This window comes from Larus michahellis, chromosome 2 (genome assembly GCF_964199755.1).
Source record: "Larus michahellis chromosome 2, bLarMic1.1, whole genome shotgun sequence".
NCBI lineage: Eukaryota > Metazoa > Chordata > Aves > Charadriiformes > Laridae > Larus > Larus michahellis.
Window position 1 is genome coordinate 168,337,494 of NC_133897.1, and position 12,936 is coordinate 168,350,429.

General features: G+C 51.8%; 1 protein-coding gene across 1 annotated transcript in view; it reads right to left on the minus strand.

The window, feature by feature from the left end:
* The window catches only part of ZC3H3 (zinc finger CCCH-type containing 3), a 193,796-nt gene that overhangs the window by 2,699 nt on the left and 178,161 nt on the right, over nt 1-12,936 (minus strand). Inside the window, exon 11 of the mRNA XM_074577989.1 lies at nt 12,295-12,503. Coding sequence (XP_074434090.1) covers nt 12,295-12,503 — 209 coding nt within the window. The remainder of the gene's footprint in view (nt 1-12,294; nt 12,504-12,936) is intronic.

A 12,936-nucleotide genomic window follows, 5' to 3' on the forward strand; every position in this document is an offset into this window, starting at 1 on the left:
AAAAATAAATGAGACCACGTAATTGCATCCCATGCCTCTCATCACGAAGCCTGCAGTGATGGTTGTGGCTTCCCCACCACCCTGCCAGCCTGCTGGTGGGGACACGCGTGTCCTCAGCGTGGTATTTAGCCTGGTCTTGCTGCCCCATGGCTCCTTCTCCAGCCTTTCAGTGCAGAGTTGGTGCCTTTGGGGTCAGGACATGTCTCTCTGGGAGCCCAGAGCTGATGTCCCTCTTGGCCATGGCCGGGATGGAGCTGCCTGGTTCCCCAGATCCCCATCCCTGGTGAGCATCATGACCTGCTCCAGGGCTGTGCTGGAGCAGGAAAGAGCAGAGCACTGGCAAGCAAGAGGTTAACTCATGTTCATGCTCTGGCCACGCTGGTGAAAGGTTTGAGGACAACTCTGCTGTCCTGAAGACCCTGGGGTGACCTGGGACAGAGAGCAGACCCGCTAATCGTCAATTAAGAGGCAGCAGAGGGACAAACGACGACGAAAAAGCACCCAGGGATTTGGGGCTGCAGAGCTGATGGGATTTCAGGATTCAACCTGGGCAAGTCCAACGGGATGGGCAAGGCTCCTGACCAGTTGCTGCCATCGAGCAGATGCTGGCCAGGTCCCAGGTCCCAGGTCTCGGATGATGCTTTTCAGCAGCTTGGCCACCCCAAAAGGTGCAAAGATTTTCCGGAAAAAAGGTTTTTCCATTTTCAACCAAGCCCAGCATCCCCCAAGATGCTCCATGAGATGAATTCTGCTTGCTGGAGCACTGTGCCTCCCCCAAAGAGGGTCCCAGATGCTTGTATAAAGCCAAAACTCCATGAAGTGCCTGTGTGAGGTGATCTCTTTGAAGGACAAGTCCAGGAACATCCCATGGAGCAGGGTGGGTGGCAAGAAGTCTTCCATCATTTCAACCGCAATGTGTTGAAATGCAGAGTTTCTCCTATTTTCCTTCCCTGAAGGGTGTGGAGAGGTGGTTATGGGGTTTTCCCTGCTAGACCAAGGGTGGACAGGAGCATGGTGGCCACTTGGCTGAGGAGAAGACACTGAGATGAATGTGGATGGGAAAAGGAGGAGGCTTTCCAGAAGAAAAGACCCACAGCTTGTTGAGCGATGAGGTTTAGTGGGAAAAGTCCCCTCTCACTTGTGATTACAGGAGGTGGAGAAGATCATGGAGGAGCTGGAGGGAATCCAGCCCAAAGCCCATGCAGATGCAGATGCTCTGGATGAGCAGTACACAACTTGCCCACGTATCTGCAAAAACCCAGATGCTCCGCATCGCATTTCCCAAATGATGATGCCCAACATGGAGATGGGACCATGGGCACTGTCAAGCACCCTTGAAAGGCGAAAGGAGAAGGTTTTGGGGCAGGGGAGGCAGGAAGGGTGAGGACCCCAAGCAGCACCCAACAACAGGGAGCCACCGGGAGTTCTTCTTTCCTTTTAAACTTGGGTAAACAAACTTGCTCGGAGTCTAAGCTGCCGTGGCAGTGATACATAGCTTTTGAGCTAATTTATGTAAAATAAAGAGGGCTCATTTAGCACCTTTCCACCCTTAATATAACACCCATACATCAGAGGGCTGCACAGCAGCCACGACGGACTCGGCTATTAGTCACCGGCGACGCAGCCGAATTCAGCTTCGGGGAAGGGCAACACCGAGCAAAACGCCCATCACGCCCCGCTGAGCCTCTGACCACCCTCTGAATTTTCCGGCCGACCCCAAGTATCCCTTTCGCGTGGAACCAGTTGGTTTTTTCCGGCCTGGGATTTCCAAATCTGGGCCCCTAGTTGACGGAATTAGGGTCCATCAACCCCAACGGGTCAAAATTAGCATCTCCTCGTTCCTGCCCCCATCACAGACCGTGGCCCTGGTCCAACACGAATGGTAGAAATGGCTCAATTTCCCCCCCGAGGAAACTTCATTAGCTAATATCTGTGCAGCGGCACGAAAGCCACGCTTTCCAATTCAAAGCAAATATGATTACAGAAGTAGAAATATAGATTTCTCTTTTTTGGGGGGGAGAAAAAAAAAAAAAAGGTGATTTTTTAAATCGACCCTAATTAGCTTCCTGACTTCGGTACGGCGGGGTTGCACAGAACGGAGACGTTTTCAGAGCATGTGCGATGGGGATGGAGGAGGGCAAAAAAAATGAAATAAAACCAAAATGCATTGGAAAAGGATGAAACCGGTCCAGTTTCTCACCTCGGATGGAGGGAGATGCTGCTCCTGGAAAGGATGGAGCAGGGGATGCTTCACCCTCGCGGGAGCAGCCGGGAACAGGCAAAAGGCCCTGCCACGAAAACCCTGGAGAAAACGGCGGGGGGCGGGGGGTGTCACTTCTACGAAAATATAAAACGAAAATATATTTTCCGCTTTTGTGCATGGGAGATCCTGCAAATGGCGTGATCAATCTTGGGTCGCATCTCACGCGCCTTCGCTCTCTTTCCCCCCACCCTCCCCCCCTTCTCTGTCTTCTCTGCGTTTCTCTGCCACGCAATCCATCTTCCAGGAACCAGGTATATAATTTCTAGTTAGCGAAAGCCGGGTTAAAAAACCCCTTTTTCATTACGATGATTGAACTGCTTCCAAAGAGAAGAACCGGGCCTGGATCACGAGCTCTCCATCCAAAGCCGGGGCGGCTTTTGCTGAGCTTGTCAGCCTCGCTGGAGAATTAGGACTTTCAGCGCTCTTCCTCCTGATGAAAATCAACATTTATTTTGCCTAAGCCTAAGAAGGTGTCAGGCAGATGGAGAAACTTGCCACTCTTGGTGAGGAGAAGGGAGGGAAAAGAAGGAAATCTAATAGAAATATATTATCAAGTCCGAGGAGTGGACAGTGCAGTAAATCACGCTTCAGGTGGCACCATTATATTTTTCAATAAAACCTGGCCTTCCCCCAGACGCCGCCGAGCCCAGCGGCTCCAGCTGCACCCGACGGGGAAGTTAAAACAAAATTCATTTCATCCAGCTGCCTAGACAGGGGGATTTAAAGGGATTTAAAGGTGGGGAATCCCCTTGGATGGGGGATAAAAGGAGTTGGGTCTGGTCCCTGTTCCCAGATCCTCTCCCAGCCCCACCGCTTACGACTGCTGAGGGTTTAAAAATTTGCTTTTCTTTCCCCGCTGGGAGGCAACTGGGGAGCGGGAAAGTGGCTGGAAATGCCCCACATCCCAGTGGAAGATGCCCAAGCCCCAAAACGAGGGGATGAAGGGAAGACTTGCAGCTTTCCAAACTCCACCATCTGGCTATAAAAAAAGCCTTCCCAGAGGGAAAGCTGGTTATATTGATATTTTCCCATCCCGACCAACTTCCAGCCCCATGGGATGTTCTGTCCATCGCTCTCCCGACGCTGCCGGGGGGTTTTATCCTCTCCTGCATCCAGCTGGACTGTGGGAAGGGGCTTTGCAGGGGGGATGCTACTGCTGGCTTGGTGCACCGAGACACATCCCAGCATCTTCCCTGACAGATGCTCGACGTTTAATACCATGGGGAGAAATCCCCCAAATCCCGAATGACTTTTTTTCCTTACATTCCCAAAGGAAAAATTACCCCTAACCCCCTCACAGCTGCTTTGGGGGAGCCCGGAGCCTGAATCTGTTTCGGAAATGGCTTTTCCTTTTACAGCAAAAACACTCGGCTGAGTCAGCTCCCACAGAAATTTAGGCTGGGAGATGCCTTTTTAATAAATAAATTAAAATAATTATTATTTTCTTAATAAAGCCAAAGAACAAAAGGCGAGATGGAAAGGCCAGCAGCAAGGGCTAAGCCCCAGAATTTTACGCAAATGATTTTTCACATGGAAAAAGCAGCCGAGGGGCTGGATCTCCTCAGCTCGATCCTGCACTAAATCCACCCGGGGACACAAACTGCCCCAAAAACTCACCCTGTTGCTGTTCCACCAGGACCTTCTGCCCCTCAAGTGAGGGAAACATCAAGGCTGGGATGTTGGGAGAAGCTTTATCCAAAGGAAAAATGCTCAAATGTTTTATTCCTTCCTAACTGGGATGTTTGAAGAGGGGACATGCTGGGGGAGATGTCCTGCCACTGCCCGGCAGTGCCCATCTCCTGCCACACTTGGAGAGCAGGACATCTGTGCCGGGACGTCCTTTCCATGTCTTTTCTCCTTAATTCCTTCTTTTTGGAGGAAAAAAAGCAACCAGAAAACCAGCCACGATCTGCAAAGGTGGGAGAGGGGCTTCGTTGGGTTGAGGGCACGGCAGAGATGCTTTGTGGTCTGGTGGTACATAGTGACTTGACCATGAAGACGGATGGTGACCGCCACATCTGTCCTTCACTGGTGAGCTGAAGCTTATCGTGAAGAAGACAGGATTTCACTGTCTCGGAGAGCTCCTCTATCCCCAGTTTTCAGGCCACTAAGTAACTCAGGGGGGGAACAACTGGACTGCCCAGTGGCAGTGGTCTGAAGGAGAGAGTGGTCTCCAGAGATCCTGAGCAAAGCCTAAAAGTCCTGGCCTCCAGATGCTCCACCCCAGGTGGACGAGACGCAAAAAAAGAAACGAGCATAAAATTAATATGGATGGAGCAGATTTCAGCCCTGGCAAAGGAGTGAGACTTGGCAGGTCTGAAAGTCGCCTGCAAATCGATAAGGGAAGAGGATTGGAAAGGCACAGGCGGCTTGGTCCAGGCAGAAAGTAAATCAGAGTCCAGTATTTTTGACGGCCTTTTGTGGGATAAGAAACGAAGATTTTGATTCAGAGCAAGAGCCAAATTAGAAGAAGTCACAGCACTCATCGGGTTTACTGGAAGTTTCAACTAAATTGGCCACTTTGGAATAAGGAAATTAAACAAGAGTGAATTTTCTGACGTTTGGGCCTTGTCAGAGCCACCAAGACACGAGGAGATCCAACCCCAACCTTCAACAGCACCCATGTTATCTGCAGCACCCCAAAGCCTGATGGTACCCCAAGCATGATGGTGTCCTGCAGCAGGATTAGAGCTTTAGTAAGGGATGGAGATGGAAGGATGGAGGCAAGGGCTGCCAGATATGAGGCATCATTGCAGTGGGATGGGCAAGGTCCACCAGGGAGTCCCCACCCTGGTGAGGTCCACCCACCTGAGTACCAGTCCATCTCTCTGGACTGGGAAGGAAGCACCCATGACCAAGAAGAGGATGCCTGAAACCAGTATCCAGGGTGAATGAAAGCAACCAAAGCCTCCTCCACTGCAGGGACCCCCACCAAACAGCCCCCAAACCCTTAAGGACCTGCTGACTCAGGAGGAGAAGATGCAATTGCTAACGACCGGAGCAGATCGGGCCTGTTAACAGGAAACCAATTAGATTGATACATGCTGTCCTTCTCAAGGGATGGGTGCTGCCCACTACCTGTAGCTTGATAGATTTTTGCATTAGAAAAAGCAATTCTATTAGAGGTTTGTTAATCCAGTTATGAAAGAGTTTTGATGTTCTCTAATTAAACTTTCTTTGCATGCCCAACGGGGTGTACATCAGCTGGGGGATGGAGAGGGAAGCTTCCACCTGCAGTGGGATCAGGGTGTCCATAGGAGCATCCCATCACCACCTGCCATGGCTTCTTCTTTGGGTGGGACCACATCCACGGCCTCTCCTTCAGGTGGGGCCACCTCCATGGCCAGGTGCGGGGATCATCCTCTCCATGACAAGAAAGATCTGCCATGTGCCAGGAGAAGAGCTGAGAAGGTACCATCAAGGTCCACACTGCTCCGGAGCCCTCTTGGGTGATGAACCATGAGACAGAGAAGGTTCATGGGTACCATCAGGAAGGAAGATGGAAATTTCCTGCTCCAACTAAATTATCCTACGAGAGCAGAAGACCTCAGCGAGACACAGTGATGGGAAAGCTGATTTAAGGACAACAAGGTACATCAAGCACACTCCTAACTCCCTTTTCCTTTCCCTGCAGACTTCAGGGCTTGGTGTCCTGCTGTCCTTCCTCTCCTTAGCTTGTCCTTGTCCCCTTGGTACCATCTGCTGAGGATCTGGGAGGTCCTGTAACTCCCATGAGCTCTCACCATGACCGTCAAAGTGCCTGCTGCTATCTCCTACCTGCCTCCTAAGAGGTTCTGCCAAGGGACACATCCCCAGTGACGTGTCCTTGACTTCTCAGCCATCACCACCACAGACATGATAAGCTGGACCTTACTGTTGAGGTCAGACAGCGTTAAGCAGGAGGTTGGATTCGATGACCTCCCTGGCTCCCTTCCATCCTATGGTCCTAAGGGCTAGACTTGGACCTGAAAACAGACTAGGACTGCAGGGGAAGGAAGATGACTGCAGCATGGTCATCCAATACAGTGGTGGCATCTCCACGGGGACTGAGGAAAACGTCCTGTCGTGTGGATCCCAAGCCAATGGGCTGCTGGAGCAGAATGAGACGCCAGCTGAGGAACCTGTGGAGAGGAAGAAGCTCTCATGGCAGAAGCCTTCATGGTGTCTGCTCTAACAGACCTTCATCATGGGGACCCACAAGGCACCAACTCGCTCCGCCGCAACACCTCCACCTGCATCGAAATCACATAGCTGCCCCCGAGCACAAAAGAAATGGTTTATCTGCTCCTCTCATGCCTGAAACTCATCTCTGGCTCTCCCTCAGCTCTCCCAGCTGTTTCCACACTGCAGCTCCCCAAGCCACCTGCAAGCCACCAATAAAGCTCCAGAGCTCTTGCTAATTAGGAGAGTATGTCAAATGGGGAAACTGAGGCACACAGAGATCAAACACCACCCTCCTGCTAAAGTCCCTGTTCCTGCATAAAGATTTCAGTTGCTGCTCTTGCCTGCAGAGGCTAAAATTACTGTGTCTGAAGATCTCAGATGATCTGCAACCATCTTCCATCAGTCTGGTCTGCCCCGGGAACCCACAAGGGGACCAGGAGTAGCCCTGCGCAGCCACCTGGCTCTCTGCAAGGGAAAAGCCACATGGGAATAACCCGTGGCAAAGCAGCCCTCAGAGCCCATTGGCCACCTCACTCTTCCCAACCTGGTGGGTGACCGAGCCACAAACATGTCACAATGGCCCTGAGATGTCACAAGCCACAGCTCTTACTAGATGGTCCACTGACCTGGCTCCACAGCTTGCTGCCATGAGCACCCAGTAGGTGTGGAGCAAGCAGGGGTACAGCAGAGTCAAGGAGTTATTGCCGCCCTTTGGGTGATGCATCAAGACCTTCAAGTAGGTTCCTCAAAAGTCGGGAGGCCCAGGAAAGAGCTTCTCCAGAACCTAGGTTAGACGCTGGGGAAGAGAGGTTCATTCCAGTGGTTCCAAGAGAGGCCTGACAACAGTTGGCCATAACACCCCAACCAGCAGTGGGGGTGACCCATCAAGACCCTGCTCAGAAAGGGGGTAATGTCAATGACAAGTCAATGGAGGCAACCTGGAGGAGGGGTATATACATGAGCAGAAAGACTAAGACCGTGTGGGACAGAACGGTTTCCCTCAGCCAAATTGTGGGAGATCCAGAGGCCACAAAGGTGTCCCCACCTAAAGGTGAGGCCCTGGATGTAGGTCCACCCAAAGAAACAGCCATGGAGGTGGACCAGATGCAGGTGCAGCCATTGGCCCATGACTTCCTCATGGCAAAGGTCCTTCCCAAAAAAAGGCAACGACCCCCACCAGGAAGGCCAAGACCTCTCTTCCCCACCAGCCAAGACTCAAGATCCTCAGGTAAGTCCAAGGTGGTTCAGATGCCTCCTGAAGGTAACTGGGATGGAAGAGACAGAACTGGAGGGGTTCTATCTGGAGAAGAGAAGACAAATGATGAATTGCTGTCTTCAGCTATTTTCAGCTGTGCTCAAATAGTCCCTGTCTTCAATTACCACAAGGTGGTTGAAGTTGGAGCCAGACGCTCGGTGGAGGTGCACAAGGGATGATGGCTCAATATAAGAAAACTGTATAAAAAATTGTTCCCCTGGATAAACAAAAGGCTTCAGATTTATCATGAAGAAGTCCAAATTCAGCACTGAGGTCTGCCCTAAACGCTTCATTAGCAGCGCTTTTCAGGATCAGGCTAATTTGGTAGGGCTGTCAAAATATCCAACGCTTGCCAGACCACAGCTGGAGCTCTGCAGGCTCCCCAGTACAGAAGGACATGGTCATACTGGAGTGAGTTCAGTGGAGGCCAGCAAGATGGTAAGGGTGGGCGCACAGGATGTACAAGGAGATGTTTGTGACCACACAGAGAAACTACTTCCCTGTATTTTATCCACAAAAACATTTTCTCCATGACCCTACCAAGAGGAGCAAACTGCACTAAGTCTTGCCAGGGTCAATGCTGACAGTGGACGCTGGCTCCTGTTATCCCAAGACAACCCCCTTGTGTTGGAGCCCTCCATCCTCAACCACGCAGATGTTCTCTGGAAGGCTCCAGGCCATCTTCTGCCGCCAGCTCATACTGACCAAAAGGGTTGGTGGCCTCACCTGGCTGCCAAAATAAGTTTTGGATCAAAGAGCTGGTGTCAGAAGCAACATTACAGGAGATGCTGCAGGTGATGGTGACCCCATAGGACCCTTGGTGCCAAGGGGTTGTCCATTCTTGCAGTTGCGTGCCCCGTTGGGGGTGGTTCTCAAGCACGGGTCCAGCCAGGCGGTGAAGGGAGGAGATTTGCATTTCCAAAGTTATTCCTCCAGAAGCGAAAGCTGTAAACAAACCCAGAAGCGCTGCACCTCCACGAATTCCTCCAAAGCCAAAGCGTTTGAGCGTGCTCAGCGGAGCCGTTAAAAAAGACTGTAGCGAGCATCTTCCATTAACGTTACGACCGTGAAATATGACAATAAAATGATAGCCGTATGGTCGCAAATTTGCAGCCCGCCGAGTTGCTAGGGGTTTATCGTCACTCAAACGTGCAGAGAGCTGTAAAATGTTTACAGAAAGGGTCGTTTGCAGCTATAAAATCCTCTTTTCTCTCCTAAACAAGGCTGAGTGGAGCCATTTACAAACCCCTGAATGTTCATCGGGGGAGAGGGGAACATCTGTTCTCTCCAGGAGTTTTCAGTGATCTTCTTGAACAAATTAACTAAAATGGGTGCTTTCTAATTAAATTAGCACTCGATTGGAATGGTTTGCATTGGTGCGCTTGCTTACAATTAGCGCAGGGAGGCCAGTTAGGCTCCAGCGCAGGCTATTTAACTGGAAGGTGAAATATGGAAAAGCCCATTACCTGGAAATGGGTGTCGGAGGGGTGGGAGAGCCCGTGTTCCCTCTGGCTCTGCCCTCCTGGATGGAGAACACACGGAGGTAAAGGATGGGATGCCACCAAGCCCACCCTTCCTAGCTGGGATGCTCGGCTGGAAGCGGTTTGTTCTCCCCATGTCACATGGATGAGCTTTTCAGAGGATGCTTAGAAAGCACCAGCGCCCTCAAGTTATTCTTCTGACCCCAAATTACAAGGCTCTTCTTGCAGCTTGGGAACCGTCTCCATGGGAGGACAGCAGCAGGTTCAACATCATGCGTGAAGACCACATCACTCCTTTCCAGACCCCTTTCTTATATCCCAAGGCCAGAGGCTGCCAACCCCCACTGAGACCCCTCAAGCTGATGCTGTTGCCCACGCTGGTCCTTAAAGGTCATCTCCAAACCCTGGCTCCATCCCTCCTGCACATGGAGCCGGTGTTTTTCTTCGTTCCTCCTGCCTTTGCCAGTATTAAAAGGGCATTTTCTCAAATTGCGGCCGTTTAACCAAGCAATTCACATCACTCCGTAATAATAACCTGTCCTCCTCCTTATTTACTACCCCACCAATTTGTGTGTCACCTTCAGGCTTTACAAGCAGAAATCGAATATTATCCTTGCTACAAAGGCTTCAGCGGGGAAGGCGCAGACCCCCAAACCCCATCACAGGCACCCGCTACTACCTAGAGCTATGTAAGGACCCATCTGGACCACAAAACTGCACCTCAAGCTCATAAGCACCAGTCCTGGTAATCTGGCCACCATTTGGCTGCATTTGGTCCTTTAGCAGCATCAATGGCCTCATCCTGCGCCCTCCTGAGATGATGGCTCGTTAGGAGTCGGGGCTCCTTTTCTCCCGTTAAGTTATGGGGGTCCCCGGCTGCTGCTATGCCCCCAAGCTCCTTCGTTTGTGTGTTGAGATGAGACTTTAATTACTGAGCACACCCCAGCACCGAGCATGGGCAAACCCAGGCGCCGAAGAGCATTCTCACTCCTCCGGATTTCACCGCACGTGATTGCGGAATCCCTTTGGCACGGAAACTGCTTCATCATCAGATGATTTTACAGCCATCTGCAATTCCTGCCCGGTTTTCCTTTCCTACGGATCCCCCAGCATCCGTTTTCCCAATGCCACGTGCTCCCCGGGCAAAGGAGCACAGAGGGACGCGTGGCCCAACTCCGTACCCACCAGTTACCCCACGGCCTTCCTCCCCACATCCCTGGACTGAACCAGCTCCTTCTCATCCTCCCACCCAAAACGCCTGGAAATCATCCCCTCCTGAACGTGGAAAGTGGTATTAAGAGGAAAAGGATGCCCTCGCTGCCAGGACGATGCCTCTGCCCTCTTGACTGGGTTATTCCAAGCTGCCAAGTGCAATCCAAGGCATTTCTACAGCTTTCTTGTCCGTGGATTAATTGCTTCGTCTTCATCGCAGAGATAAAAAAGCCCGATTAAGCCGCTGCTTTGGGAATGCTTCCCCGGCCCCGCCGCCGAGATCAAAAGGGAGTTGAACCAGGGCCAAGGAGAGGGAAGGAGGGAGGCGTGCGGGGGGAAGAAATCCCTGGAAAGGGAAGCCGAGAGCTTCATCCCACGTCGCGGAGAGGAGCTTTCCCAGCCGCGATGGTCCCTCGCCGTCTCCACCGCGCCACGGCTCGACAGCGCACGCGTTCGCCTGTGACTTCAGGAATATGTTGTTAATCCTGGGAATTTTCTTTCCGACAGTGTTAAGGCATCTCAGCCCTCCCTGGCTCGAAGCACTTTGTGGTCGAGCCAGGCAAAGCCTTGCAGATCCTTGGCACCCGCTTACGGAAGGCCAGGCAAACACCCTAGCCCGGCTTTTGGCACCGAATTCATCCCTTCTCCCAGTGGGATCCCATTCTGGCTGCATGATCAGTTGGAGGAGGCACGGGATCGAAGACAGGGAGGGATGCTCCAGCCCTTCGGTTCATACTGAACCCCATTTTCTGCCAGCCCAGCAGATTTCACCCTTACTGCCCCAAAATATTTTGATTTCTGAGCCAGATGCTGTCCCCCCTTTCTGCGATGGTGCTCAGGAGATGTAGCTGCTGAACATCCCTCCAGCAAAGGACGGGAGATGAAAAGGAAAGTATGAAACACTATCCGGCCAAAAACCTCCCATCCAGCGCTGGGAAGGACAAGGCACGATCTCTGCCTCGCCATCTCCATCACCTCTGCTCCCGCGGAAGCATCCCCAGAGTGGCCCAAAGTCCCGTCCCTTCCCGCAGAGCTGCTGGTGATTAAGGGATTTTCCAGTGAATTAGGAGAGGAGGAACCAAGGAAAATGTTGGAGAAGCAGAAATGCAGTTGATATCCACCACGCGCCGCTTTGCAGAGAAAATGAAGATGTTTCTTCTCGTTGCTTCAACAATTTTCTCCTGCCTTTTTTTGCCCCCCCCAGTCAATTCAGTTTCAACCAGTTGAAACATTTCCCTGAACTTTTCCAAAATTAAAAAAAAAAGCCGAGGCAGAAGCTGTTTGCTCTCAGTTGTCGGAGTCCGTAAGAAGTTTTGCTCGCCCTAAAACTGCATTTTGCAAAAATTTTACGGATTTCCAAAGCCTCTTCCCCCGCCTTTTCATAAAAAAGCAAAGCAGATCATCTCAGACTAACGCAGCTCTTCCTTTGCATTTGCAATCTGCAAACTCCCCATCCCACTTCTTTCCAGGGATGTTTTTATTCCAAAGCTTCGAAGCTATTTCACATCGGGAATCACGTGTGATGGATGGTCCAGAGATGATCCAGAGGTTCTTCTCCGGGTCCATTGATGAGGCACAACATCACTGCATCCCCCTGAAACACCTTCCTACTGGGAACTGCTGCGGCTCCCTCACAGGAATGAGACTGGATTCATCATCTGATAATTTATAGGATAAGGAAGAAGGAGCTGATGATAAAAGACGGGGACAAAATCCTCCCGCGTGGTTTCGGGAGCAGAGCCAGGCGCGTGCACAGAGATGTGCGTCCCGATTACCATCCCAGTTTGAGCTCCCAGCTTAACTGGTTTGGCGACTCAGGAGGAACACCGATCCCACCAAAACCCATGGAGAGCAGCGGGGGGAATACCTCTCAGTGAATTGGAGCACGCGTGAGCAAAAGCAGAGCAAGCGCATCCTACCTGGCTCGTCCTCTGACTCATCTTCATCCTTCTCCAGTTTGCAGCCCTGGTCACTGGGGCACGGTGAGGACTGGAGGGAGATGAAGGAAGGCAGCTTTTGCAGCCAGTTGGTTGCCGAGGTGTCCGTCTCTTTCCAAAACTTCACTTCTTGCTCCGAGCTGGAGGGTCCGGGCATTTCCCCATCGTCATGGACCTCAGCTGGATTATTCCTGCAGGAGGTAAAAAATAATATGGAAAAATAAAATGATCCCTCTTGGCAACCTGATGTGCAATGGAAGACGCTGATCCACCAGAGCCGCACACGGAGGCTCTCTGAGCTCCATCCCAGGCTGCTTCGTATCTCCGATTTCCTGGGAGCCAGCTCAAATTCAGCTAGTTTCTTATTTCCCAGCTGGACCCCCTGCCCTGGGCTTCTCTGCCAGGTTTCCAGCTCTCAGATGCTCCTGGAGGTGCTGGGCTCCCCTTTGGGTGCCGGCTGGAGAAGAGGAGAGATGGAGGGAGCAGGGATGGCTCGAAGATGCCCCACTGGCCTTGGCTCAGCCCCAGCCCTGCCGCCCTCCTCTGAGCCCAGCGAACGTGACACTTCAGCTCATCCGACATCTCCGATGACGGTGCCAATAAAGGAAAAAAACCAACAACGTC